General features: G+C 42.9%; 4 protein-coding genes across 16 annotated transcripts; 2 read left to right on the top strand and 2 right to left on the bottom strand.

The window, feature by feature from the left end:
- Positions 1 to 1,030: 1,030 nt before the first annotated feature.
- Positions 1,031 to 5,723, top strand: gp9 (glycoprotein IX (platelet)). Its single transcript, XM_035160080.2, has 3 exons — positions 1,031 to 1,260; positions 1,554 to 2,328; positions 5,363 to 5,723. The coding sequence occupies exon 2, from the start codon at positions 1,555 to 1,557 to the stop codon at positions 2,299 to 2,301; it is 747 nt and encodes a 248-aa protein (XP_035015971.2). The 5' UTR covers positions 1,031 to 1,260; position 1,554; the 3' UTR covers positions 2,302 to 2,328; positions 5,363 to 5,723.
- Positions 2,727 to 6,875, bottom strand: LOC118111457 (haloacid dehalogenase-like hydrolase domain-containing 5). Its single transcript, XM_035160079.2, has 8 exons — positions 6,348 to 6,875; positions 5,370 to 5,573; positions 5,145 to 5,257; positions 4,968 to 5,061; positions 4,857 to 4,890; positions 4,577 to 4,751; positions 4,242 to 4,430; positions 2,727 to 3,823 (listed from the first exon to the last, which is right to left on the bottom strand). Exons 1-8 carry the CDS (start codon positions 6,465 to 6,467, stop codon positions 3,427 to 3,429), a joined length of 1,326 nt encoding a protein of 441 aa, XP_035015970.1. The 5' UTR covers positions 6,468 to 6,875; the 3' UTR covers positions 2,727 to 3,426.
- An 811-nt stretch (positions 6,876 to 7,686) lies between these two features.
- Positions 7,687 to 12,315, bottom strand: cnbpa (CCHC-type zinc finger, nucleic acid binding protein a). 8 transcript variants are annotated; one of them, XM_035160084.1, is made up of 7 exons: positions 12,182 to 12,250; positions 11,065 to 11,128; positions 10,176 to 10,302; positions 9,925 to 9,990; positions 9,322 to 9,378; positions 8,848 to 9,046; positions 7,687 to 8,704 (listed from the first exon to the last, which is right to left on the bottom strand). In XM_035160084.1, the coding sequence occupies exons 3-7, from the start codon at positions 10,297 to 10,299 to the stop codon at positions 8,587 to 8,589; spliced, it is 564 nt and encodes a 187-aa protein (XP_035015975.1). In that variant the 5' UTR covers positions 10,300 to 10,302; positions 11,065 to 11,128; positions 12,182 to 12,250; the 3' UTR covers positions 7,687 to 8,586. The 8 variants fall into 8 exon arrangements, with proteins under 8 accessions (XP_035015975.1, XP_035015977.1, XP_035015974.1 ...); XM_035160086.1 differs by having other exon boundaries at positions 10,182 to 10,302; positions 12,182 to 12,239; XM_035160083.1 differs by lacking the exon at positions 11,065 to 11,128 and having other exon boundaries at positions 12,182 to 12,315.
- raf1a (Raf-1 proto-oncogene, serine/threonine kinase a) lies at positions 11,826 to 26,741 on the top strand. 6 transcript variants are annotated; one of them, XM_035160073.2, is made up of 19 exons: positions 11,826 to 11,864; positions 13,853 to 13,948; positions 18,597 to 18,823; positions 18,954 to 19,066; positions 19,205 to 19,307; positions 19,400 to 19,557; positions 19,974 to 20,063; positions 21,188 to 21,341; positions 21,818 to 21,937; positions 22,111 to 22,135; positions 22,859 to 22,968; positions 23,134 to 23,251; positions 23,428 to 23,512; positions 23,615 to 23,791; positions 23,873 to 23,919; positions 24,021 to 24,139; positions 24,283 to 24,414; positions 25,289 to 25,423; positions 25,510 to 26,741. In XM_035160073.2, exons 3-19 carry the CDS (start codon positions 18,623 to 18,625, stop codon positions 25,648 to 25,650), a joined length of 2,028 nt encoding a protein of 675 aa, XP_035015964.1. In that variant the 5' UTR covers positions 11,826 to 11,864; positions 13,853 to 13,948; positions 18,597 to 18,622; the 3' UTR covers positions 25,651 to 26,741. The 6 variants fall into 6 exon arrangements, with proteins under 6 accessions (XP_035015964.1, XP_035015967.1, XP_035015965.1 ...); XM_035160076.2 differs by lacking the exons at positions 11,826 to 11,864; positions 13,853 to 13,948 and adding an exon at positions 15,425 to 15,905 and having other exon boundaries at positions 21,818 to 21,877; XM_035160074.2 differs by lacking the exons at positions 11,826 to 11,864; positions 13,853 to 13,948 and adding an exon at positions 15,425 to 15,951.
- Positions 26,742 to 27,974: the final 1,233 nt, after the last annotated feature.

Raw genomic sequence — 27,974 nt, 5'->3', positions numbered from 1 at the left:
TGCCGAGGACAGATGCTCCAAAGCACCAAACTGATCCCATACAGAGAGGTCAGCACGAACACCAGGAGGGTCAGCAGGAAACTGTTTGCCTGTCCGACACAGCTGTTTATCCTGCAACACCTCAACACAAACACACAAACACAACACAGACCCACAAGACAAAGATCTGTGAGACCCAAGCTGAACTGGATATGTTGGCTCCATATACCTGCTGTATTTAAAATAACTAATAGTAGATGTAGTATTTGAAGTTTACATTTGAAAGACTATTGAATATTTCCTGGTCAGACTATCATGTGGGTTATTCTAGTTTGGTGGTAATAGATTCAGTATACTCACAGTATATCATGGTTGGTTCTGGAGTTTCTATCTATATAGTAAATGTGAATAATAAACAGGAAGATTAACATCATATATACATTTTATTCTTTTGTCTTTGAGGTTGTAAGTCTATTGCAGACAATGAAACAATTCAGAAACTGTGCATGAGGTATAAAGAGATTTATAAAACTGACATCATCATCTTTAATGTTCTTGGCAGTGTGCAGTCTTCCTGGTTGTTCCACCAGAGGGCATTCTTGAAAATGAAAATGTGAGCCTTTACACCATCTATGGGTGAAAAGAGTTTGTGCTTCACACTGAAGATGAGCGTTAATACAATTACCTCTCAGCTTTGAACCACATCTGTGAAGCTGTGGGAGAGTGACATTTTCTTTCCCACTGGTATTCAGCCTCAGTAAATGTCCATTCTGCCTTGTAGCTAAACTTTTCCATTAAGAACCTGTTTCTCTGTTTTTGGGCCTCAAGCTCATTCATTATTTGACTTGCCAAAATATCTCATATGTACTTAAATCTAAATCCACATAAAGCTGAACACGCTCGCAGCTGTACTTTGCAGCAAAGTGCCCGCTGCGCCCTCAGCACTGCAGTGGATGTCAGTAATAAACAGTGTGTGGGAGAGCTTCAGTTAGCCTCCACCACTGTTTCTAATAGATACCCTCTTATCTCCTGAAAGCAGATGGATTTCCTTCATGTCAAATGCGCCATAACTGTGCAGTGTTATTGGTGCATTCCTCAGACTGACGCGGTCCTCTATCGACCGTGTGATTATTCTGAGCGAGTCACAGAAACGGGGGAAACCTGGAGGTCAGGAGGACTTTGGAAATGCTCTTAGCTCAAAAGAACAGTGAATACATAATGAGATGTTAAGGATGATTGGCAGCACGAGTGGTTACGTCCTAGTTGGCCTGACTCTAAAAGGTTTGTATTCTTTTTCTTCTTTTTCGCAGTGATGTGGGTTTGACTTTCACTTACTTTCTCATTCAGTCACATTCTCTTTATTACAGCCTCTTTCATTGAGGTCACATTCTGAAAATTGACTGTTGACGGCATAGTTTTAATCTTATGATAAAACACAGCTTCGTGCACAGGGTCTGATTTTAAAGGAGAATATATTGGAATTCTCTGAAGCTTCCACACTGTTTAGTTAAATTTCTCATTATTATGCAAACTGAAACCATCACATAGTGAATAACCTCTTCCTGATCCTGCAGGATGCCCCCTGGTTTAATCTTAGCTGCCTTCCTCCACTTGGCCACATCAAGTGCACATCCTATTGGTCAACCGTGCTTATATTCAGTCCTCCAGTCTGCTAGTCTGCAAGTGAACTGCAGTTCTTCAGGCCTCGTGGAGCTGCCTCCTCTGCCCTCAAACACCACAGAGCTCCACGTGCAGGACAATCGGCTGACCTCGGTGTCTCCGGGCCTGTTTGACGGACTGGTTGGTCTGAAAAAGGTCTCCCTGTCTGGGAACCCCTTCCACTGTGACTGCAGGATCCAGTACCTGAGGAGCTGGCTGCTGAAGAACAGAGCTGCCGTGTCCAAGCAGCCCACTTGTGCCAGTCCAAGCCCCGTGGCTCAGAAGGCCATCACTGAACTCACAGATGAGTACTTCTCCTCCTGCGGCCTGCCGAGCTGCACCGGTGGGACCTACAGCGCAGCGATGGGAGCGATGCTGTGCTGCGTCCTGGCTCTGCTGCTGTGGAGCTTGAGACTGGCCAAATCGTCCACCTTCACCCTTTACATAAACGACAGGCACGTGGGGCTCGGGGCCGACTCTCTGCGCTCACTGAAGCCCAAACACAGAAGGCGGTTGCACACCACACTGTCAGGAGTCAGTGCAGACTTGACTTCTTTCAGTTGTACACAGGAACTAGAAAGGCCTGTTATCAGCGTGGAGCTACTGCCACAAGTTCTGGATACGTTGCACAAGAAGCACAAAATAAAGATAAAGGCGACCTGAGCGACCTCCGTCTCTTCCAGGAATTAGGTATTTAAAAAAAATACTACATGTGATAGAGGTGAGGCCAGTAACAAGGCAGCACAGTGGATTTATTTAATTTGTTTTATTTTTGGCAGTAAACTTGTTTTGCTGCTAAACCTTACAGTGTAACTTGGGAAAGTGTATTCTTAGTATTTTACTAATTTAGGCATGAAATGCACCACATAAATGTATCATCAACTTTATCTATGAACTATTTTGGCTTCTTATTGTGTTCGGAATGAATGAGACCTAACTCTATATCTTGGCGTTGTCCTACAGGTTGTGGATAAATCCTGAATGAAAAAAAGAAAACGCACAAACTGTTGTGTAACCGTTCCTCACATTTTCTTTAGTTAAGGTATTTACAATGAGTGAATTGTTACAAATGTGGGACGGCAAAAGGATTTGATCGTCGTTTTACTTCTGGAATTTAATTTTCTACTTGATAATAAACAGGTTATGGCAGGAAATATATGGACACACTTAACAAAGATGAACGTCTCTGATCTGTGCAAATACTGGTCAACGCTAACACAGCTAGACATAATCCAGACAGACAGTACTCTTAAGAGGACAATATTGCACATCAAACAGTTGTAATTACAGTACAAGCATTACCATTATATTCATGCATAGATTTCCCAAGTTAAATGGATAAATGACTTAAAATGAAATGATAAAAAAAAAAGTCAAATTAAGAATAAAGGTAAAATGTTAAAATCTCAATATGCTTCATAAAAACACTTGTAATAAATATAGGATGATTTAAGGATTTGTAACAATCTAAAACATTACTATCATCTAAAAAAATACTTAGTAGGATAAAATAAGGCAGTTCTTAAACCTTTCGTTGATGAAAATCAGGAATTTAAAGACTTTCACAAAAACAATGCAAAAGGGCAGTAGACATTAAAAGATTCACGATTGTTTTTCTCTAACGTTTGTCTCAGTGTTGAAAGTTTATGCGCTGTCAGGTGATAAAACAATGTCCACAGTGTTAGGTTCCTATGGGTTTACGCATTAAATGGTAAAATACCCAGTTTAATGCTCCACGCCTCCTCTGCCGGGGGCCTCGTATAAACATAAAGCATCTTAGCTGGAACTCTACTTAGGCACAAACTTCTCCTGCTCAAAGATCAGGTCGACGGCTTCCGCCACGTCCTGCACGATGTGGCCCGGTTCCACCAGCGCGGGGTCGAATCTGAAGTCCCGGTGCCCGTGGAACACCGTCTCTTTGATGCAGCGGTTCGCATCCGAGGGCACCTCTGCGTTGGGGTTGTAGACCCCCGTGCAGACCAGGACGGACTTACAGGACGTGGCAGAGGGCAGAGCCAGCTCGCTCTCCCACAGGTTGTCAATGTCCTCATCCTGGGGCACCGCAGTGGTGGATCCTGTGGCAGCTGCCATTTTAGCGACGGCTTTGGGGTTCTTCCTCGAAACTCTCTCCTCCAGGTAGCGGTTGTACAGATTGGCCCCATAGATGTCAGTCATAAGATTATCCCTGAGAAGAGGCAGTATGCACAAGTCAGACATGATATTAATATGTGCAACAAAGTTTTAATTTCCTGCTGCTCTATGCTTCTTCTCGGATAAATGAGAAATTCAAACGATTACATACTGAAGGCACAAAAACACAGAACAGCTGTGCCGGCACAACAGAAGCAATTGTGATTTAAAAAAAAAAAAGCTGAAGTGAAACATGCCAGTTCTGAAATGACTGTGTGGTGTGTTCACTGTCACGCATGTATTTTCACACCAAATCATTGTGTGAAAATCTAAATAAAGTTACGTCCATTTTATCTGCTGCTCTGTGCCTGTTTCCAGTGCTTTCAGTTTCATTAGACTGCATCAAAAGTGTGGGGCAGTGTTTCCCATGTGTTGTTAACTACATAGACAGCAAAAAAAAATTGGTGTCTTACCCTATAGCATAAAGGGAAGTGATGGGAAGTTTCCATTGCCGCTCCATGGCCTGGCTTCTGATGAGGTACTCTGCAAAGTGGTAGGTCAGCTCGCTGGGTTTTCCCATGAGAGCCTCGTACTTCAGCTCTTTACCCGTAATCTTCTTATAGATGTTCTCTAGACACACGAGAAACGTCCCATGGCCAAACCTGCGACAGAACGAGACAGCAGAGGTTCAGAAAGGTGAATCTCCCCATTCATTTGGCAGCTTCCGAGGCCTGTGCTTGACTCGCTTGTGTTGATATGTACAATTATTTTTACAGTTTCCGTGACAATGCTTATTTCCAATGGTTACCGTGGAGAATTGGCCTCAGCCATCCACATGAGGTCCATGTTGCAGGTGAGCAGGGGGAGGTGAGGCCTCTTTTGGGTTTGGTGAACACTGCTGAGGTTACCGTTGGTCAACAGAATGTCGATTATCAGCTGCAGGTTGGTCTCCCATCGGATCGGCTCCCCGAACAGAATCACAGCTGTGTGGGAAAATATACAAGAAGTTGCAGATCGCGGGCATAGTAAAACAATTCTCACAATACAGACGGCTATGAAACCTTTACAATAAAATAAGATGTTCGTACCTTCAACCTTGGGATGGTTGACCACAGCACTGGACTGAAATGAAAGAAGGAAAAGTCAACACATGACCTTATAATATTTATATTTCTACAGCCCATTGTTCTATATCTCACCGGCAGTTTGGGTCTCCTGTTGTGATCCACCATGTCCAGCAATGGGTACGATTCCCTCAGCATATCGATACTCACAACATTATTAAAGCCCAAACTGTAGGAGAAATGACGAGCGTTATTCAAGTATAACTTTTAAATAAATCACTCATAGAATAAACATTAAAAACTCCAGGTTACTTTTTAGCTATTTCCAGGACTGGTCCCTGTCCCGACACCAGCACACACTTCTCATGGAACTTCTTGAACATCCTCAGTGGACTATGGGACATGATGACTTGATCTTGAGTGATCTGCAAACACCGCAAGTGTCAGGAGAGGTTAACAGCAGTGGTGACCTTGAAGAGGTGTGTGTTTTATTAAATCCTCACACAACAATCACAAATCCTCTGTTTCAGAACTCACAGGTACTCCCAGGATGTGGGAGAGCTGGTCTGCCTTCTTCTGCCGGAGGCAGTTCCCTGCGTTGGTGACGAAAACCACCGGCACCACAAACTGTCCCTGAGAGTCCACCAGCTTTTCGAAGGCCCTCTTGGCGGCGGGGATTGGCATCCTTCCTCGCACAAGCACGCCATCGATGTCAAACAACAGCCCAAAGTTTGGCTGTGGCTGGAGGGGCACAGGTTAACCAGCATATAAGCAGCAAGCCAGAAAATCCAACAGGACAGTTGAAAAATAAGCCGATCAATGCAGATAAAGGACGGTGTCTGATATTAAACATGAAAAAATGATCATAATAAAGATGAGGTCACTAACTAATAAGATCTGATGTGTTTGATAACAGGAGTGTGAAATGATTCATCAGAATGTCATTAAATGGCTTTACTTTATATATATATGTTATGTCTGTTGTTATCTATACATGTGACAGTGTTTTTCTAATGACATCAGTGACACATTTATCTCAACGTGGAGCCTTTATTTTATTTCCAGGTTTGCTTTTTTCTCCTATATAACAAATAATCTCATGACACAACATGGAGTCTATATTATATTTGCAGCCACAGATAATCCATAGTGGGGATCCTATGGGGACACAGCAGTACACAGAGGTTTGTGCTTGCATTGTTTGTATATTAATAAAACAGCTTTCTTCCCAGGTATTTAATTCTCCTGTAACTGGGGCACAGAAACCAAAGTGGTTTGCAGAGACTTGTTTTTCTCATGGGGGGTGAAAAGCCCAGCGGAAGCTACATCCCCTGTTGTTTCCATCCCTGCCAACACATCCACATCGGACCAAGTTGCATGCAACACTGTCGGCTAGGCAACGTCGATCTGGCACATTATGATTTTTTTTTTTTTTAAAAAGGAAAGAAGAGATCAACAGAGAAAAGCTCCGTGTCGACAAAACGCATTGTTCGCGCGGGGGGGGCAAAACCGTACCTTGCTATTAGACTGAGTTCCGCAAAAGCCGCACCGAGAACCGACAATCCCAGCTTTGCGTCGGGCTTGACGGTTACTCAGGGTGTGCAAGCCCCGGCAGAACGACAGGAGGCCCCTCATCTCCCTTTATATTAGCACCGAGAGGATTTAAAGGAAAAAAATTAAAGACAAACACAAGACAGATAAAAAAGGGAATCAGGACCAGCGCGCGCAGAGCAGGAGCCGGCTCGCTCCGGCCGCTCGCCTCGGTTGCTTTTATTTTTTCTTCTCCTCCTCCTCACCCGCCCCCACCCTCCGATGTTTTCTCGCCTGTTATCCGACTGGGCGCCACCCGATGACGTCACATGAGGAGGAGGAGGATCTCTCTCGCTGCATCTCTGCCTGGAGGAAGGAGCCGCCCGCATCTGCACTCCCAGTGAAACCCCCGCTGCCATTTTAGACTCCCGACGCCGACGTGGAGCTCCCCGAGCCGAGCGCGCACGGGCACCGCGGGGGGGGAGGGGTGGGCCCGCACCAGAGCGATGCGTCAAAAAAAAACACAAAACACGCACGAGCTCATTGATCACCAATTTATTCCGATCGATGTGTTTACTGATCACCTCGGCGTCCAGTGAGCGCGTGGTGGCTCATCTGCTGCATGAGCCCCCACGTCCCCTTCTCCATTTTGCTCCCCGGCTCTATCTTTAGGACCCTGAACCGGTTTGGCCTGCCCCTGCGTCGTGGATGCGCCTCGGCTAAATTTGCTGCAGGAAACCAGAAGGAATTCGAACGTGGACATTTAACCCTCCCTCCCCCTCTCCCCCATTTTAAGTTTTACCCAGAAAGCCCTTCTTTATTTAGAAGCCTGCTTAGAAACCTGGGGTTTTTCCTGTAAAGATGTAATTCTGCAGACGTCTTGGCAGAGAAGAGAGGAGGCAGTATCATCCACTTTGTTAAATGTTGTTCTGCAGATTAGAATATCTTCCCTCAGGGCATCTTTGAAGATTTCCGGGGACTTCTTCAGGAGTTGCTCAAGGGTGCATAGGCGCCTGGAAATGCTTGTTTCTTGATGTTTAACCTTTCACCCACAATGCTGTCCAGTTGCATATGAACACGTGCACAACTGCTAGATTCCATCACCTGCACGCTGAGTCTAGTTCTTTTATGAGTTTCTTCAAGTGCATTGAGATAATGTCCATTAGGATTTGGTGCTACACAAATAAAACTGAATTAGATAAGCAGTTTTGTCTCAATGACTTATCATGCAGGCTTTTACTGTAACTCAGATTTGACTTCTTTTAAAGCAATTGCTTTAGTGGAAACGTATAAAAGCACTAAAAAAAAAAACAAGAAACAAAACTCGTGTTACACTTAAAACAGACAAAAAGTCCTCCCCGTGCTCCTCCAACTTTATTGATAGTTTAAAATTTCTAACATTTCTATTTTCTAGGACTTCAGTTGCACTTTCCTTCCGACTTAAAAACTGAGTACAAGCAAATGGTATTTATACAGTAGTCTAAGTGATATTGTACAAAAATAACATTTTGATTTCTGTGAAAAGATTTTTCATTCCCAAATAACTCCTGATTCTGCTGTTCTGACAACTGTTGATGTTAATTTTTTCCAAGGTAAAAAACAAACAAACTCCAAAGCCATTTTTAAAAGGAAAAGTCTACCTTGGACTGTTACATGATATTTAAATTGTAAACAGACTTCTATAAAAGAACATGTTTCTTTTAACACCTCCAAAATTTAATATCTTAACAATATAACATGTAGTTTGTTATCACCCTCTTGGCTGCTTGTTGGGCAGAAATGCTCCAGGTTGTGAAATGTTCCAAACCATACTCTCTTGGCCAACTCATATCCCACTAAAACAAACCAAAATAACCATACATGGAAGTTCGGTTTCTATTTACTCCCTTCTGCTGTCTCATTTTAGAGAGACTCACTTCCACAAGCTCAGAGGTCCTATAGATGCCCATGTGTGTAGTCCCATTTTATTCATCTCTGATCACCAGTGGCTTGGAAAGGGGGGTTCTTTTACAAAGCATTATACATAACACCGCTACCAAACTAAAACATTTTTGTATTGAATGCAGAAAGATATTTTTTCAACCCCTTTCATTGTATATGTTGAGAGGCTCACTGGCCTGGAACTAGCCTCTGTTAGCCAACCTTTGGCCAGCGAAGAGGATTCAGAGAAAATAATACAACCAACCATCAATCTGAAAAAGGGAGGGGCAACAGAGGGCACTGATTATGCGGTGGCTTCGTTGGAACAATCTTTTGCCAGGTGGCCCGCCTTTCCGCAGTTGTAGCAGTTAGTCTCGCCAGCTTTACCGCAGTTCACAGCAACGTGACCAATCTCGCCACACCTAGGAGAGAGGAAATATGTTAGTTTCTTCAGAGAAAGAAAGAAATAGGGCAACTTGCTCAAAAGTGAAAGTTAAATAATCGGCGGTATTCATAAAACTACGACACTAAGGTGGCACAAAAAGGAGGACAAGTCGACACTCACCTGTAACATTTCACCTTGTCGCAAAGTTTCTGGATGTGGCCAAAACTACCGCAGGAGTAGCACTTCTGCTCGTTGGCATGATCACAATCACGGGCCATGTGACCAGCTTTGCCGCAGGTGTAGCAGAGCTGCTCCCTTTCCTTTTTGGGCTCCTTGCAGTCCCGGAAAACGTGACCAGTCCCACGGCAGTTGTAGCACGCTAGAAATGACAAAGACAATAAAAATCAACAAGTTTGTCACAACACAATATAACTAATAAAATATGATGCACTGTGTGCTGACAATGGCCTACTTTTCCCCATCCTTTACCTTTAGGCTAAAACAATTAACTTATGACTTTTCTTTGCCTGCAGCCCATCTCTGCAATAACCCAAATATTAAGATGCTCTGACCATTTCAGATTGAATTTATGAACGTGCCCTTAATCATTTTGGTACAATTTGGTTAACTAGTAGCCTACATGAGCTAACATACCTTGTGGAACGGCAGATGAACTATGGACACTGCTTCTCTCCGCCTGTGTGTGATAGACTTTTCCAAGATGTTTGGACACATTACTCGCGTTTCCACTCACACATGCAAAGTCGTATTGTCAGCAATGACTTTACTGCAAGGTAACCACACTTTTGAAAGTGTGATCACTTTGCAATTTGCAATAAACCGAAGCATCTCTGTCTCTGCGTGTGCACATGTGGTGCATGTGAGTGAGAGCCGCACTCCTGTTACATACACCCTCAGAGAGAGATCTCTAGTCTGAATTAAGAATAGTGTAACGCATCATCGATTAATGTCTAAATCAGGACTAGAATTTTTGAGACAAAATGTGCAAGATAAGTATTGATTCAAAATTATACATAAACAATAACACCTGAGCCTATTGATACTATGGTAATTTAGCACCAGGGCTCATCTAATACAGAGTGTCAGCACCCCTCCTTAGCAGTGATGTATACAATGCACACGCCTTATATGCATGACCTGTCTGATGCTTTTCATTACATTTCAATTGTTCTATCAAATAAAACTTCACACCAACTAAATAGAAATGAATGAGAAGAAACAGAATTGAATACACACCATCCTCAGTTTGGTCACACTCCCTGGCCATGTGTCCTTGTTCTCCACAACGATAGCAAAACAGCTCTGTAATGACAAAGACAAATTGATATTACAAGATGAGAAGTTTGTAATTTATGGCTTTAACTTAATTACTATGCTCCCATCAGAAATACTGGGACACAGCAAGTGCAGTTAAACAGAATAATGTACAACCTATGCATATATAATATTTTATAAAATGTATCTTGCACTGGGTGTGTACAATAAACCTGTACCCTTGGAACGTCCCCGAGCCCGGCCGCGTCCACGTCCAGAGCTGGCATTAGGACAATGCTTAATCCAATGCCCAGAGCGGCCACATCCAAAGCACTCACTGCTGCTGTTCATCTCCATTACCTTAAACAAAAACATAATGTATATCAGTAAAGAAAATTCAGCTTAAAAAGGCGTACCAGCATTTTGCATCCAAACCACAAACAAATACAATTCTTTCAGACGAGATTTGTGGGAAGCACCAACTGCCATTTCCTGGAATGTTTTGTGCAGACTAAATTGAACTTTGACCCCCAGAAAGGCACGAGGTGCATTTATGGGCATTCCTAAAAGACATCAAGTGCTATCAATCATACATGTCACAAAACAATTACTGAGGGATATCAGTTTACGGGGTTTCCATATTCTACATTTAGGTTCAACTAAACACTACCAAGTCGTCTCTCTCGCCGAATGCATGATCGTTTAAGATGCCGTAACACACTTTATTACGCTGAGTATCACATTTGGTGTAAAAACCTGTTGACCACTAGTCGTACATTTTAAGAGAGTCAGCTGTTGACACACTGGTAGAAGAACAGCTGGTGTGCTGATGATTTGGGGGTTTTGCTAAGCAGCGGTGGGGGGGTGGGGGTGGCGGCATTGATACTGTAGCATCAAGAACCACGAGAATCATGTAGACAATTAAATAATCATGCATGTGCCGGTGAAATGATTTTGACTGTATCCATGTTTGAGTAAAACTACAGTAGACGACACAGGTCGGTAGTGGAAGGGACAGTCTATCATAATGATCTAATCTACAAATCACAGGGAGGGGATTTGAACTGTGGGGTCTATTAAAAATCGGCATTGGGACTAGATCTAACTATTGAACTAACTTACACGATTTCCCCAATGGAATCATGCCGTGATCGCCATAGGCCAAAACTTCGGTTTGCTGACGGTGCTAAAGACATTAGGTTAGGAAGAATGTGAGTTAATGAATAATCACAGTCCTTGTAATGAGTGCCTAAATGGTGACGTAGGATGACAACACGAGGCCGCTGCGCTTCAATTATCATCGCGTTAAGATAGTCAGGGGTAACTTGTTGCTTCTTTTTACCGTTAGCCTATCGCCCGATGGGCCTCGGTTCACATCTTACATAATAATATTTCCCCAGCTAGTTATGGAAATATTTCCGCACTCGCCACATGGACGCTCGTTTTCACGATTCTCTCTCGGACAGGTGAGCTGATGTCATAACTCGGTCCAATCTACTGCTCCACGTTGCTGCTGCTGCTGCTACAGAAATGGCCATGGAAGCATGTCGGCGATCGTATGCTAACTCGCGAGAGCTAACTCCAGAGGGCAGGCACATCTTGTCGTGTCAATTAAACATCTGCAAAGACACGAGCCCAAAGGCCTGAACGTTAGAAATATGACTCGATTCGTATTGTTCGCTCGCTTTGGTCTTTTAAGCTTGATAAGTGCACCTGGGATAATAATTCCGACCTAATTTGGTGCTTGCAGAACCGAATCAAATGCCAAAGGTTGGTGCTAGCGTCGGCCTGGTCACGTTGATCCCCCTGCGAACTCGCGAGACACTCACGCTGCTAGCTAGCGCATGCTAGCATGCCAACGAGCGACCACCACCGAGAAGCACGGTTCAGACGACGATCGCTCCTCTTCCTCCGATAAGAAGGTTTGGATCTTGCACGTATGGTGACGAAGATTTACCGTCGAGGGATTCTGAGGGCTATTCGAGCGAATATGGCTTAAAAACAGAATTTCCCGCGCAGTGCGCACACGCCAAAGTCGTGGTGACGAGCTAACGGTAGCAGGCCGGACACACAGCCCGACGCTGCGCTACACGAGCCACACGAGCACGTCTTCACAAAAGAAACCCGAGCACACGGCACATGTTACACTACAGTCAATTTGAACACATCATAGTTGCAATGTTAATAAGAGTAAAATATCTACTGACCTCATCCATTGTAGGGTTCTTTTAATTCTTACCTTGCTGGCTACCTAGCTGTGTCAGTGTTTACGCCTCCTTCTTTGCGCTACATGCGGTGTGTGAGCAGGAGTTCCTGAATTGTCATTCAGTAAAAAGCCGCGTGCTCATTGGCCGGCCACTCTGCAAGCGGCCAATCACACGCGATGATGTCTAGACACCGCCTCTGTGAATCAGCCAATCACGGCCGCAGAGTGATCCAGTTTCCTTGAATCGATTCCTATCATTAGAAAGTTAAAATCACAAACATGGGTTATTTGTTCTGTGTGATTTTGTTGTACTAATGCTTACATTACAACCAGTAGTACTAATATAACTACTACAAAGAAAACACGAACAAACACAAGACTATATAATGATAAGAATAATGATGATAATCTAAAAAATGAAGAACTGGATTTGTATAAGAGCCACAACATAAACACAGTTCATAAAATGTAATTGTTCCAATTTCAACATGAAATATGACATGTTTTCATGACATCATTAGTGTTGGTTGAATTACTCATAAAATAGAGTAATTTAGCACTTGTATTAGTATAGAAGTACAGATTTGTGAGAGCAACATTAATCGTTTAGTAAACTCTCAGGGTCTCTCTCAGAGTTTTTATTCATTTGAATTGATAACAGTCAGGTCTTTGTTTGTGGAAGCTGAGCAACTTCTCTATAAACACAGTAGTAACTATTTAAGTTTAAAAAAAGAAAAGAAAATGACACAGTGAAAAAATATTGTATTTACCTTACTGAGAATAGTTTAGGGGCAAACACATTTTTAAACTTCCTACACGTATCAGAAGTGACAGTCTGTGCAACTAATAAAAACTGAAATTACCTGAAATGTGTCTGCAAGTTAAATTCTTAAAATCACTGCTATAATCTATAATTGTAAGTCTATGATCACAATAATCAAACAGTGGTGTGTGTGTGTGTGTGTGTGTGTGTGTGTGTGTGTGTGTGTGTGTGTGTGTGTGTGTGTGTGTGTGTGTGTTTTATAATTTCCCAGATATATTATTGAATAGGCCCTGATGTGGATCCTTCTTATTTATAGAGTCCTGATTGCATCACATTTTGAATACTAAAGAACTGATGGAGGCAGCAATAAATCCATGGATCCTGGAAGCGTCTCAGCTGACTGGCCTGAGTGCTCAGTCAGATCAATAAGTGGGAGAGGAGCAGTCGTCTCAGTTTTAAGGTGGATTTGGTTATAAAGCTCTGAGATGGCGATTTCTGTCCCCTGCTGTCTCCATTTTTTTGCACCTCACAACAATTAATACAAAGCAGGGAGAGATAATAATAAATATTGCATGGCATGAGAATGCATCACCATAATATCCCATGCTGACTGATGACATACATTGCTGCATGTGGGGTGGAGTACCTTAAGAACGCCCCTCAATGACAAAGCCCTGCCCTCATCCTCATCAGAAACAGTATTTGCTATTTCTCTTATTTGCCGGATGAGACGTCCCATTTGAAAATGCTGTTTACAGAAAAGCAAGGAGTTACACTGGTAGACTGAAAGTACAATGTGCTTTAAATAAGGATCATAACAGGGATTCATGAGGAAGATTTCCACCTGAAATTGTCTCCTGCTGCTGCTTCATGGAAACAATGTAAGCTGGAGACATCAGGACATGTTTCCCTGGTTGCTTATGACGCTGTTTTATTCTCAGATGGTGTCAACTCCAGCTTGTTGAAAAGGACCTATGAGCCATCTGTGATTACAGGGGACCCCAGGGGACCCACAACGGAATGATGGTGAACACATGGTGAGTAGTGGAGGTTACAGTTTCACAATGGCACCGTGTCAGGGCCAGTTTGGAAAAGCATAAGCTAGTGTGTTTAGGCCTGTTTTGGAAACATTTTATTTCCATGCAAACTAAAGGATAATCCATTTCTATCAATTTACAGACTTTTTGTGTATGTTATATTTGTTCTTGATGATCTTTCCTACTCTTATGCTGTACCACAAGTTGAATATATATTGTCTTTTTGCCAGATGTTTAAGATAAAATAAGAAAATCCTTTCTTTGTGCCACAACAGGGACATTTGCTGTGTTAGAGCAGCAAAGAGAATAGTCAAAAAATAGACATCAGTAAAGTTATAAAAAGTAAACATGTAATACTTATAAATGCAAGGAAACATAACCAAATAGGAGGAATATAACTAATATATACAGTGTAAACAGACTTTATACAGTGATTGAACATTAGCCATGAATTGCACTGACAGGAAATGAATATAATACAATGATACAATATCACATTGCTTTTTTTGAATATCAGGGAGGCTCCAACATGATTTCCAAAGTGTTGCACTGTTGCCATGTCTCCAGATGATGGTGCAGTTAATAATGGCTTACGTCTTTACTCCAAACCGGTAGTCGGCCTATTGCTTTTCAAGAGACACTTTTGCACTTTTAACAAAATCTGTTTTTGCTTTTGAAAGGACACTTGCAATAAACACTCCAACAAATGCAAAAGATAGCAGGAGCCTATGAGTCCTGCAACCTCAAAAGTGACATACAGGCTACCTGAATAGACTTTAAACGTAGTGCAATTGTGAAATGTTATGATATATTAAGAATCTAACATTTTAAAAATCTAATGTGGATTTTTTATTTTCTTTGCAAAAACATGATTTCCTAAAGCTACACAGTGTTGCACTGTTGCCATCTGTCCAGATGGTGGTGCACTTGGAGTTAATAATGGTTTACTTCTTTACGTCAAACCGGTAATGGGCCTATTGCTTTTCAAAAGACACTTTTGCACTTTTAATAAATGCAAAAACAAGATATATTTTTTGCACTGGTTGCTCAATTTATGAGCAAAACCAACATGATTTCCAAAAGGGTTGCACTGTGGCCAAGTGTCCAGATGATGGTGCAGTTAATAATGGATTACTCCTTTACTCCAAACCGGTAGTGGGCCTATGTTTGGGTTTTTTTTGCTTTTCAAAAGACTCTTTTGCAATTAATACTTAAATACAAAAATAAATTCTTTGCGTTGATATCTCAAACACACCTTTCTTTTGCTTAAACATAAAAACCTTGCCTCTTATCCTCAAAGGTGACATACAGGTTAACTAAATAGACTTTAAATGTAGTACATATGTAAATTGTTATAATATATTAAGAATCCAACATTTTAATAATGTAATATAGTGTTTTTATGAGTAAAAACCACAGTAACAGTGAAGTGGGAGGGCTCAAGTTTGCGCAGTGTGAGTGATGCTCTCAACTCTTGTTGAGCCTGGGAGCTCCTGTTTCGATCACTGGCGTCAGACGGACGCACGACCCGGACTCGAACCTTTTTTTTTTCTCTCTCTCTCTCTCTCCCCACCTTTTCTCCCGAACAGCGTGAATGTTGTTTCAGAATCGCCACTTCTGGGACTTTTAATTTGAAAGCGCCTCACGGGACCTGGAGAATATCCCTCGTCGTGTCACTTTGAGGGTCCGGCGGATTTTTTCCTCTCCGCCGCGACAGGCGAATTAAAACGCGTTTTATCTCAGTCAAAGCGGCTCGTAAACGACTCGCACCCACGACCTCGACGTCTTCACGCCGTCGCCGCATCCACCGGACACCAGATTAGTCGGCGAAGTGTCCAGGTTTCACGCGACTTCGGCTTTTTCCTCTCTTCTTTGAATGCGTTGCAAATATGATGATGTCACCGACGCCACTTTTTCCTGAAGTTATGGCGGAGCACAACTTTCCTAACTTCTCTTGGTGAGCGACACTCTCCGGGCTTCGGGGCTTCCAGCTGCACGTTGGGGTTTGTGTGTGTGTGTGTTTTTTTTAAACGAATGTAAAGTGTTTTAACAGCTTCTCCGCGAGGCAACACGACCGAGTGAAAGGTTTCGTCAGAGGCGGAGAGATTTGAATGGAGGCTAAAAAAGCCCCGAGCTGTGCACCGGAGCTGAAGGATATAGTTGGTGTGCGAGGGCCCGCGGGCAGAGTTTCACGGTTATATCTGGACCCAGCAGGCCCCGCATCGAACACACGTTCACTGTGCACGCGTGGATTCAAATGTTTGGTGAGATGTTTGCTTTGGAACGCGTCCTCTCCGCTGCCAAAACACTCCGGACTTCGATCTCACCTCCATTTCTGACTTTTCACCACTTCAGGCCACTCTCTCAAACTCCTGTGTGCATGCAGCACTTGTGAGTGAGTGAGTGTGTGTGTGTGTTTGCAAAGTGTTGACTGACCAGTTGGGAGTCAGGTTTAAAGGTTCAGTGTGTAAGATTTAGGTGAAAGGGATCTTTTGGCAGAAATTGAATATAGTTGTGATTAAAAATGGGATCAAACTATGAGCCCTATAGTTTCTGTACACACCAAAACTCTCGGATTACTCCTCCAATAACTGAATTATTATATTATATTCACATTTATTTATTTATTTTAGTCATGTTTAGGCAAATTTGCCCGCTTGTCTCTTTTGTCGTCTAATGTATTTAGTCTTTTGTTCCTCGCTCTATGTGCAATGCCCTTGAAATGCTGCTGTAACACTCATTTTATTGGGATCATTAAAGTCTATCCATCTAGCTAGCTATCTATGTAGCTATCTATCTAACTTTCTAAGTTGTACGAATTGTTTTCTTTACCCTAGAATAGGCCCTTTATATTTAAATACTAATATTTACATCGGGAGCGGGTCCTCTCTACGGAGGCCGCCATTTTTTTTTTTACAGCCGTCCAAACTGGAAAAACTGAAGACCTTCTGAGTTTTTATGACAACTGAAGGCTACCACAGGTTCTCCTTCATATTTGGAAGGGGATGGTGAGGCGAGGGGTATTCAGCTGCAACATGCAGCTTCACCACTAGATGCCACTAAATTCTACACACTGAACCTTTAAGCAAATAACTGCAAGAGTCTTAAGGATTCAGGGCTTCACATTGTTTCTTGTTGATGCCCTTTTCTGGACGGATCACAGCTCTTGTTTTGAACACAATTCCTGCAGCCTGGTGGGAAGGGTGCAAGAGTGCGACAATTTAGTTCCTGCTCTTCTGTGCTAGTGACATACAGGTGTGTGTGTAGCAAACCACCGACTGCGGTCATCATCTCTGCAGCGTTAGCATCTCTTTGTATAAGACACACCAGAGATAATTGAGACTTTGGAGAGGTGAAAGTATACACTGTGTGTGTGTGTGTGTGTGTGTGTGTGTGTGTGTGTGTGTGTGTGTGTGTGTGTGTGTGTGTGTGTGTGTGTGTGTGTGTGTGTGTGTGTGTGTGTGTGTGTGTGTGTGTGTGTGTGTGTGTGTGTGGCCCTTCAGTTTGTATTGAAAACAAAGCAGAAGAGGGAGACTATTTGTTTGTAATGGGTACGTCCAGCTTGAGTTGAAACAACTTAAGTTTTTCAGGTCACTGCCTTGTTGCTATTTTAGCAAAATTTTCCCCAAAATACACTTTTTTGGGGGGGTTTACCAGGATTTCTGATTCTTTTCCTCTCGTTATTTAATTAGACTTCCTCTGGGAATTTTTTAATCCTCTATTGTATGTTATGAGTTGAGTTTTAGTCGCCTGACAAGATTGTGACCATTGCGTATAAATGTTACACAAATTCTAAATTAATATAAATCATGGTTGGGATATTGGAGCCCAACAACCTCTGATTAAAGCAGGGAGTACAAGACAATTTTTTTGGTTGAATCTACCTTATTAAGATTCTCTGTTTTGTGGATTACTGGATAATGAATTTGAGCTGTTGAATGAATAGGTTTAGATTTTCGCAACAGGCCACTTCCTCGTTGTCAAATCCTTTATTGTTGAGTTCTAGTTGTCTCAACACACAGAAGAAAGGGTTTGCTCAAAGCATATCTGTAAATAACGCGACTGACCTCTACGTTGGCCTGAGATTCTCTTTGTCTGAGTGGATTAGTTTGTCGACATTACTCCGGTGCTGCCTTTCAAATGGAAGAGAAACCGAGTCGCCACAGCACAGCAGATGCCACTTTTATGTCGGAAACTCCTCATGTGGGTTATTTCATAAACAACTAGTTAAATGAGCATGTGAGACCGCTAAACGGGTCCGAACTTTTATTTTTTCTTTACTGAAAATGACCCCAATCGCGCCATCATCCAAGATTATGTTTGGAGATTACCTCTGATAAGTCCTCAATGCCATTAACCAAATCTATCGTTGTTTTCCTACTTTTGTTCCTACTGCTTTGCCACAGCCACTTTCTCAGTGAAAACGCTTTTAAACCACTTTTCAAAAGTACAGGACGTGGTGTTTGCTACTCTAAAGACAGATATCAGGGAATCCATTTAAGCACGTACTCAAATAGAGTCTGCACACCACCAATGTCCTTACAAAAAAGACCGAGAGCTAATGTAATATTAATTAAGAAGTCACTTGGTGAGCATTCTGAGTACTAATACTGTTGGTGTGTGTGTGTTGCTTATTTTTTTTTTTCAGACCACTGAGAGCACTTGGCTTTACTAATGGAGCACCTCCAGGGAGCGTGGAAGACTCTGAGCAACGGCTTCGGAATGAAGGACTCTGCGTTCGAGGGCCCGTGCCTTTCACCAACCATGGTGCAGGGCTTTCACTGCCAGCGCCGCTCCTCAGATGACAGCAAGATGCCCGACTCCAAGACTAGCAGCACTATCCGAGTCTACCTCCCAAACCAGCAACGCACTGTGGTGAGTCCATTTCCACTGCAAGTAGAAAATTGCAGACATAAAATAAATCCTTGGAAATGCTGCACTGTTACGCAGTTTTGTAAATGCGTATGTTGCTGCTTACATCCTGATGAATTTGTGTGGTGTACAGGTAAACGTGCGACCGGGTATGACTCTGCACAATTGCCTGATTAAAGCGTTGAAGGTGCGAGGTCTGCAGCCTCAGTGCTGCGCCGTCTTCAGGCTGCATCCAGGACAGAGGAGGTGAGCTCAGCACCGTTGGGGGTTTGAAAACAGGGAAAATAAGATCTGAGTTTGCACTGGTCACATTCTTACTCACTTCAGTAATTTTGTCTGCTTCGAAGTCCCTCCATGTAAATCTTTTTGGGGATTTTGTTACAGTAAAAAACTCCGGATGGATTGGAATACCGACTCCAGCTCTCTGATTGGGGAGGAGCTGCTGGTGGAGGTTTTAGATCACGTTCCTTTGACGACGCATAATTTTGTGAGTACCTGAAGCGCTTATGAAATCCTCAATGCTCTGTGTGTCACCGCTTAAGTAATAATAGATTTTTTTTTTTCTGTCGTTTTTTTTAGGTCCGGAAAACATATCTGAAACTTGCTTTCTGTGATATTTGCCAGAAGTTTCTTTTGAATGGTTTCCGTTGCCAAACGTGTGGTTACAAATTCCACGAGCATTGTAGCACCAAAGTGCCCACGATGTGTGTGGACTGGAGCAATATCAGACAACTCCTGTAAGTGTCTTCAGTACATTATAGAACAGTAACTTTGGAACATTACATCAAGAACTATTAAATAGAAATATAACTTGCCATCCTAAGCCCATTCTCTGCGTGTAAGCTTTTAGTTTTATTAAATGTAATCAATTATAATCTAATAAAACCTGAAGTAGGATTCTTAGTGCATTAGAAAGTTTGTAGTTGATGATACTGCAGGTCTAAGCTTGGGTAAGTTCCCATATATGCAGCTTTTCATACTTGCACTGAGAATAGAGGCTTATTAGCGTTGGTTTGCATCCATTATGTAGGAGTGTAATCATTCAAAGATCCATATCACTGACAGAGAAGAGAGTCAGCTGTTATTTGATTTACACACACACACACTCTTACAAGCTGCACACTATTCACTGTCTATTTCTCTCTGTTTTCAGCCTGTGTCCAACACCCGGTGAGAGCGGTGCTCCGTCACTGCCGTCGCTGACATCCCGGCGAATGAGAGAGTCCTTAACACGGTTTCCAAGGTGACGTGACATACCCATGTGTTGCTTTTCATTAACATGAGCTAGATTCATCATGTAGATGTGAGGAAACCTAATATGGTTGGGATATTGGGACCTAATTATCAGGGTGTTCCTCAGACCAGCAATGTCTGATGAAAGCAGGAAGTACAAAACAACAATTAACCTTTGTAAGTCCCTCAGCTAAGTGGATTACTGGATAATGAATTTGAGCTGTTGATTGAATCTATTGTACATACGAGTTGAGATACATTTGCAGGTTTAGGAGGAACGCCCCTTCTCTGATAGCATTTGGCAGCTCATTCCACCATCGGGGAGCCACAATCGAGAACAGTCTCGACTGAAATCGCCTCGCTAGTAGGGCTGGCAATGAAGGAAGAAGGAAGGAACATGACCCTCTCTGATTGATTTGACTTCTGCTCTCATTGCAAGAGAACCTCAATCTTAATTGAATTAAATCCTGTTTTTAATGACGTCCTCAGCTTTATGGGGGCTAAGCAGTCTGAGGGCTGATGTAACGCAATGCGTGAAAAGGGCCTGTTGTTTCAGGAGCCCTTAAAATAGTTAAAAAACACTGCGAGCTGCCAAAGTAGCACTCAAAAAGTATCAAGTTGCTCCATGCAGAGCAATCTCAAATGCTCTTTTGAAACATAGTTCTGTGCAGCCAAAAGGGGGATTGTTCTCAAGGAGTGCACTCCATGGTCATAAGTGTGATGTAATACGATCTTTGTTTACATACCTCATTCAGCTAGGGTACCACTGTCCCCATTTTATCCAGCAGCAGTAAAATACACTAATAACTTCTTCTCAGTTTATCTTTTTTGGTTATATCTATTATTTGTAACCATATTTGATTTGCATGTGTGATGGTTTTTTAGTTGATGATAAACAGATGATTCTTAAATGGGTTAAAGTGAGAGAAAATGACAGAAATGAAACCAGAAAGCCCCTGCGTCAACCACAAGGGCCACACCCACGGCGGCCCAGTTTTAAAGAAGTGACAGAATTCAGCATCTGTTTTTCTTTTAAATGTCGGCGCTGTGTGTCATTTTGAAGCGGGGGCCACCAGATCTTGGCAAACAATTGCTGCTCAATCTTGAATTTTGATCCTCATTTAACCCCCGCAGCTCAGCCCACCGATATTCCACCCCTCATGCCTTCAACTACACCACGCCCTACCCACCCACAGGCGTTGGTCTCTCCCAGAGGCAGCGCTCCACTTCCACGCCCAACGTCCACATGGTTAGCACTACCCTGCCTGTAGACTTCAGCATGATTGAGGTAACTACACACCATATGGGCCCCTTTGGTTCTTCTGTAGCTTCACGCTGCCAATCCTAAAATATCTCCTGCCACAGAGCCATCCTGCCCTCTTATGAACATCTCAGGCATTCCAACTATTCTCACCTTTCTCTTTTCTATCTCTTATCTAACTCTGTGTTAAATATTCTACCTGGACACAGCCAAGCCTGTTTCCCCTGATAGCATCTCCTCTTAGCGATTTTTAAAACTGTGTGACACTTGACTTCCCCCTGTTCAGTTCTAGTTTCTGCTTTTTCACTGCCTGTGTGCTCTTGCACAATTAGGTCACTAGTTCTGCATGCTTTATAGAATATTTCCCCTATATTCTGTCCAGGTGGAAACCTGAGCATCACTCTTGTCGTTGTTCCTTCCTCACTTTACTTTACTGTGTCCCTTTCCCTCCTTTCCCCTCCTTTCCTCACTGGCCTGTTGTATTGTACCCTGTTGGGGAGTAGCTAGAATCCCTGAATACCTCCCCCAGCTCCTGGTGCCATAGATTCTGGCTGAAGAGGAAAGTAGGTATTGTGCACTTCTCCCAGTCTATTGTTGAGGCCTCACCTGAGAATCCAGTAAAGGTTAGAGAGCAGAGTGTCTGTGTGCAGTCTGAATGGCATGCCTTGCAAACAGGCTATCTGCATTCACATCTTAAGTATGGAAGTCAAACCATGAGTGACAGTACAGTGTGTGGTTCTCTGTTTGAACAAACTGACAGAACCTTTGTCTGTTGTTTTTTTTTTTGCCTCTCTAGGATGCAATGCGTGATCATGACTCGGGTAAGTGTTAGCTCGGTCAACCCTTCACCCTCACCGCAAATATAATCTTCTTAGGTACATAGTGTTGCTCAAATTCTACTTCTTCTTTTTGAATTGACTCTATAGTTTTTATTCTCATCACAGCAACTGACCTTGAGGTTCAACCATTACATAATAGTCATTATAAAAAAAATAGAGAAGCGGTACAGACTAATCATGTGAGATTGATCTAGATGTCATGTGATGGGCCATTAAACAAGAAAAAGGGCTTATCATTAATCTCAATAATTTGTTTTTCCATTACCGCGGTTGTTTCTGTATTATTAAATGTGACAAGCCCGATTGGAGATTTGATTTATTTTACTGTTTCCAATCATAGCTCTGTTTTGAATGGGTGAGACTGAGATTTGAGACAAAGTCCAAATGTCACCATATATTGTCCACTACAGAGAGTTTGACCTTTTCTTGTGCACAGAGAGTTATTATATCCCACTGTGTTACATCCTAAATAGTGATTCAGAGTAGATGGTCCCTACAGAGTAATATCTACCATTATGTATTTCACAGACAGAAAATGTGTCTAATTTATATGACCTGACTAATTGAAATAGTTTTATTTATTTTTTGCCATCTGACACACTATATAGTCCTACACACAGATTTCCACCTACAGTGTGAAGCAAATAATTTTGGACACTAAAATCTTCCATCCTGAATCCTTCTCTTCCTTTCTGTTCTTTGAAGCGGGGAGCTCCCCCAATCAAAGCCCTACAGGCTGGTCCCACTCCATGGCCCCTGCACCTAACCAGCGAGAGAGGGCCCCGTCCTTTAATACGCATGAGAAAAATAAAATTGTAAGTTCCACTCTGTGTGCCTCGTCTTGTGCGTTGTAGATCGAGTAAATTCTATGAGAGCGATTTGTGCAATCAAACCCACAGAATATTGGTTTATGATAATCTCATGTTTAATTTTAGTCACTCACACATCATTTGCACTTTCTGTGATTCCTTTTGATACAGAGGCCTCGGGACAAGCGGGACTCGAGTTACTATTGGGAGATTGAGGCCAGCGAGGTGTACCTGAATTCCCGCATCGGCTCAGGCTCCTTTGGAACTGTGTACAAAGGGAAATGGCATGGTAGGAATGCATTTCAGCTGGGGCAGGGCAGTTTCAGGTGTAACCACTTTCACAGCAAACTACACCTAAGACTTAAAAGCATTACTTGACACATTAAAGTGAGCACGTAGCACTGGTTGCCAAATGGGATTACAATAGAATTCATCAAGGTTGGTTAAGGAGTGTTTTTGTTGCAGGTGATGTAGCAGTGAAGATTTTAAAGGTGACCAACCCCACACCGGAGCAGTTCCAGGCCTTCAGGAATGAAGTGGCTGTCTTGAGGTAAGAGGCGTGTTGAAGAGTGTTGAATTCTTTCGTGAATCACCTTCATCCTAAACTAACTTTGTTGTGGTGATTTCCTCTTCCCCTTCGACTGTGTCGCAGGAAAACACGACATGTCAACATCCTGCTGTTCATGGGCTACATGACCAAGGACAACCTGGCCATCGTGACTCAGTGGTGTGAGGGCAGCAGCCTCTACAAGCACCTTCATGTCCTGGAGACAAACTTAAAGATCATCCAACTCATAGACATCGCCAGGCAGACAGCTCAGGGCATGGAGTGAGTCCCAGATGGGAAATAGTTCTGATGAACAAAAATAAAAAAAACGAGATCTCTATTTTAATATACGTCTATTTTCAGCTACCTGCATGCAAAGAACATCATTCATCGTGACATGAAGTCCAACAGTATCCTTTTTTATCAGCTGTTTAAGAGTGTTTGTACTTGAAGTTGCAGATAAAAGCCCTTGAAGTGTGTTCTTGCTGTAAATTCCTTGACAGTGGTGTAGATATCTTCTTGCATGAAGGGCTCACAGTGAAGATTGGGGACTTTGGTCTTGCAACAGTGAAGGCCAGGTGGAGCGGCTCCCTTCAGGTGGAGCAGCCATCTGGATCCATTCTCTGGATGGTGAGTAACCCGGCTTATATTTCACAACAGCAATGAGACGATTGCTTTGAGAAACTTGAGCTGTAAATAACAATAAGTAGACAAACTAAAGAAAGTAAACTAGAAAATGTCCTCCCTCAAGCTTTTCCCCTCTGTGTCCACAGGCTCCTGAGGTTATCCGAATGCAGGATAACAATCCCTACAGCTTCCAGTCTGATGTCTATTCCTATGGAATTGTTCTTTTTGAGCTCATGACGGGAGAGCTCCCATACGCCCTCTTAGCAAATCGAGATCAGGTAAAGTCATTTATTTATTAGTTTAGTAGTAATACTGCTCATGCTAGTACTATTAAGACAATAATGAGAATTACACACTTTGTCCTCCAGAAACTGGGTTTTTTTAACTTATGGAAAACGTTAGGCTTGCAAGTTTTTGCTACCTTGTTAGATTTGGTTATGTCATACAGAGCTGTAGCCCCACAGTCAGACATGTGTTTAAGCCCTGGTCCTCGCCTGGGTCCCGGTGTCAGACTGCAAACCCAAGCCAGGAGGTGGTGGAAAGACACTGGGTCGCTGTCTGAAGGGGGTTGTGGAGCTGGCCGCGGGCCCACCACGGAACAGAGGCGGACGCCCTGGAGCCACTGGCCTAATTTTAGACGCCGTAACACAACCCAGTATGTGTGTGAGAAAAGGGGTGCATGGGTGCGCATATGTGGTCTGTGGTTTTTCATCCTCTTACAGGCCACAAGACCTGGTTTGGGTCGTGTCTGGCTCCTTGTTCCGCTCAGTGTACTGTCTCTATTTAAATCAGGCTGAAGTTGCAGTACAGAATGTGCCCATAAGTGCTGTTATGATCCACTGTTGCACCCCTGGTCTCCTTGATACTGTAGAATGACTTTGTACTCAGCTGACCTGGCAAGCACATAGAGTACTCCTATCATCCGTTATCTCTGCAGCATCATGCACTCGTGCCTTTACAATAGCTCCAGTGTTTCAGATGCCTGTCACATTAGACCATATTTATAAAGTATCTCTGTGGTGGACTGCTGATGTCAGATTGTTCAGGTGTCTCCTGTCTGTCGCACTGACTTGGCTCAGTAGTTCAGCTCTAGATTATTTTATCTGCACTCCCTTAGTCTCATCAATCCTTTGTGTCACCCCCCCCTCTCAGATTATCTTCATGGTGGGAAGAGGATATTTGTCCCCAGACCTGAGTAAGCTCTACAAGACCTGCCCCAAAGCCATGAAAAGGCTGGTGGCCGACTGCATCAAGAAGCTCAAGGACGAGAGGCCGCTCTTCCCGCAGGTGAACACAGCTCTTCATTAACTGCGAGCAAAGTTAATGAAGAGTGCTTTGTTTAACTAAGCTTTATTTTTTCCTCATTCCTGCAGATCTTGTCCTCCATCGAGCTTCTCCAGCACGCCCTCCCCAAGATAAACCGCAGTGCCTCGGAACCGTCCCTGCACAGAGCCTCTCACACCGAGGATATCAACATCTGTACTCTGACTTCCACCAGAATGCCTGTGTTCTAGAGGCTCGGACAGCACCGTCCCTCCTCCTCCTCTCGTCACACTTGCCCCTCCTCTTCCTCTTTGAAATATCCTGAATAGTCCAAATGCTCAGTACAACCAAATTCTCTACATGCAGATGCCAGTATAGGCGTAAAAATGTACAGCACATGCAATCAATCATAAACCCAAGCTAATCAATAAAATGTGTGAGGATAAGAGGAAAGTGTGGAGAGAAGCGCATCTGAGTTTGACTCTGCGAGGGGCTGAGTGATGATGGATTGCAGTGGACACAAAGAATTTGCCATAACATACATGGAGGTGGTGCCTTGCTTACCACTGCACATATTAAGAAGTATGCAGTGGCTCCGCGGTGGCAGTGCATTTGGTAAAAAGTTGTAAATACACGCACGCACACCTACCGAAGACAGCGATAACTGGACATTGAAGGAAGCTCGAGAAGGACAGACGCGTCTCTTGATTCGGGTTCTGTGATGTGAAGCACACCCGTCAATCCGGTCGCCCTGGTTTCTGATGAAGAGGACCTTACCTGCCTTAAGAGGAAACAAAGCCTGGACAAAGATCCTGCACAACTTCACTTCCTCTTGTTATCACAAACAAAGCCGTTGGATGTAGTCCACTTAGTTGCACAGTAGTAGTTAATTTTACATTGTCTTACTTGATAATGGAGTAGATATGGGAAATTTGTCCTTTTTGTTGTTGTTGTCATGATCGTCTTTGACTTCTTTTTATCGTCTTTATTTTTTCGGGTCTATTTGGAGGAATTAAAGCCTGTCAGACAGTGAGCATGAGCGATGATGGAAAACTTTGCACATCTCAGCAAAAGCAATGGTTATGTTTCAACAGTGGTTTGGTAGCTCGGAGTAAACTGAACTGCAGAGAACCCCCACATTCTCATCGGTCCGTCCATGCGTTGGTTATCACGAGCTGGAACTTTGGCGGTTGTCTTAAATATTTAAAATGATTTTTTGGAAACTAATTTGTATTTGTTTATCATGTCTCTTTCAGGAGGTTAAACGTTTTATTGTGAACTTGGTGAGAAAGTTGTCTATTCAATATTTTAATAAAATTAAGTTAAAATTTCTTTGCCAGAAGAGATTGTGTTGGTCACCTTCTTGCTAAGGAAATCCATTTCTGAATCACTGTGTTAACAATGTGTCGCTTGACATTCGGACACAGGTGAGATGGGCAGCTGACACCAGATTACACCGCCTCTCCGCTTGTTCACTAACCATAAACTCCCATACACGTGTAAGACTTTGTGGAAGGGTGCAATGTTTGCTGCAGCAGTAGCAACGTGGTGTGAGCTCACAGAGGATCCAGTTCAGACACGCAACCAGGGGATTCCACCATTGGCTGGTGCCGCTGTGCTCTGCGCAGCCACTGGCAGGCACAGTGGAACAACCATCATTCAGCAAGGGAGGGACGCAGTGGAAAGAGAGAGGACAGTTATATTTTGTTTTAGTGTAAACATCCAACATGTAGTTCCTGCTGGGCAGGACCACTTGACTTGGTTCAGTCCCAAGTGCAAATTTATCATAAATATGGGGAATACTTGCTGTGATGAGAAGGAATTTGTGTGTGTTGTTTTTAATGCTTGATGGCTTTTTGTAATCAGCCCAAGGCAAGAAACCTGATGGCAGTTTTTGAGTATTTTAATCACGTCTCAAAAAGCCCCATCTCAGGGTAAAACAGGCCTGATCGTCATCGAAAGTGGAGCAACACAATAAGAGCGAAGCCATGGGCTGACCGCTAGTTGTCTATTTTTAAACCCCTTTTTTTCTTATGTGTTTATCTGTTCTATTTCTGCATTCTGACAAGCCACACAGGCCAGAATGAAATTAACAGAGCCAAACGTCCCACTTCCCTGTCCTACAACAGCGCCATCTCGTGGTTGTACCCTCATGATGTGTGTGAGCATGCTTTATATCCTGTAAAACCATTTACTGTCTACAGACCTGCATAATAATCCTTTAACAGTTATTCTTCTATGACAAGAAAAAAGTCCTACGTTCAAATAAAGTACATTTGGTATCAGCAAAATATAGTTTAAATGTCAAACTTACTCGTTGTTATACTTGACTTCTGCGGCCAGTATGTTATTATGAAATATGATTAGGTCATATGATGCATTAGGAGATATGTAGCAATTTATTGCTGTAGACGGCCGAGGTTGAGCCGGTCCAGTTGTTCCTAAATCTCAGAAGATAAATCTGAAGGCTCATGAGCTGATTCATTGGGTTAAAAACGGGGAAAAAAACATGAAGGTCCACAACACAAAGCAATTTTCATTTTATTTTCTGTCATCTTTAATGTAAAATAATCGA

Source organism: Hippoglossus stenolepis, chromosome 6, assembly GCF_022539355.2.
Source record: "Hippoglossus stenolepis isolate QCI-W04-F060 chromosome 6, HSTE1.2, whole genome shotgun sequence".
Classification (NCBI taxonomy): Eukaryota; Metazoa; Chordata; class Actinopteri; order Pleuronectiformes; family Pleuronectidae; genus Hippoglossus; species Hippoglossus stenolepis.
The sequence above is the reverse complement of the archived record's forward strand: the minus strand, read 5'-3'. Positions and strand labels throughout refer to the sequence as shown.

Coding starts and splice junctions, on each gene's coding strand:
- gp9 (XM_035160080.2), top strand. CDS start 1,555: ATGCCCCCTGGTTTAATCTTAGCTGCCTTCCTCCACTTGGCCACATCA.
- LOC118111457 (XM_035160079.2), bottom strand. CDS start 6,467: ATGAGGGGCCTCCTGTCGTTCTGCCGGGGCTTGCACACCCTGAGTAAC. Junction 5,258..5,369: donor CCCACATCCTGGGAGTACCT/GTGAGTTCTGAA, acceptor CGGTGTTTGCAG/ATCACTCAAGATCAAGTCAT. Junction 4,752..4,856: donor CAACCATCCCAAGGTTGAAG/GTACGAACATCT, acceptor TTTCCCACACAG/CTGTGATTCTGTTCGGGGAG.
- cnbpa (XM_035160081.1), bottom strand. Junction 9,991..10,175: donor GGGACGTTCCAAGGGTACAG/GTTTATTGTACA, acceptor TTGTCATTACAG/AGCTGTTTTGCTATCGTTGT. Junction 9,047..9,321: donor TTCATCTGCCGTTCCACAAG/GTATGTTAGCTC, acceptor TGTCATTTCTAG/CGTGCTACAACTGCCGTGGG.
- raf1a (XM_035160073.2), top strand. CDS start 18,623: ATGGAGCACCTCCAGGGAGCGTGGAAGACTCTGAGCAACGGCTTCGGA. Junction 22,969..23,133: donor CGCATGAGAAAAATAAAATT/GTAAGTTCCACT, acceptor CTTTTGATACAG/AGGCCTCGGGACAAGCGGGA. Junction 23,252..23,427: donor GTACAAAGGGAAATGGCATG/GTAGGAATGCAT, acceptor TTTTTGTTGCAG/GTGATGTAGCAGTGAAGATT.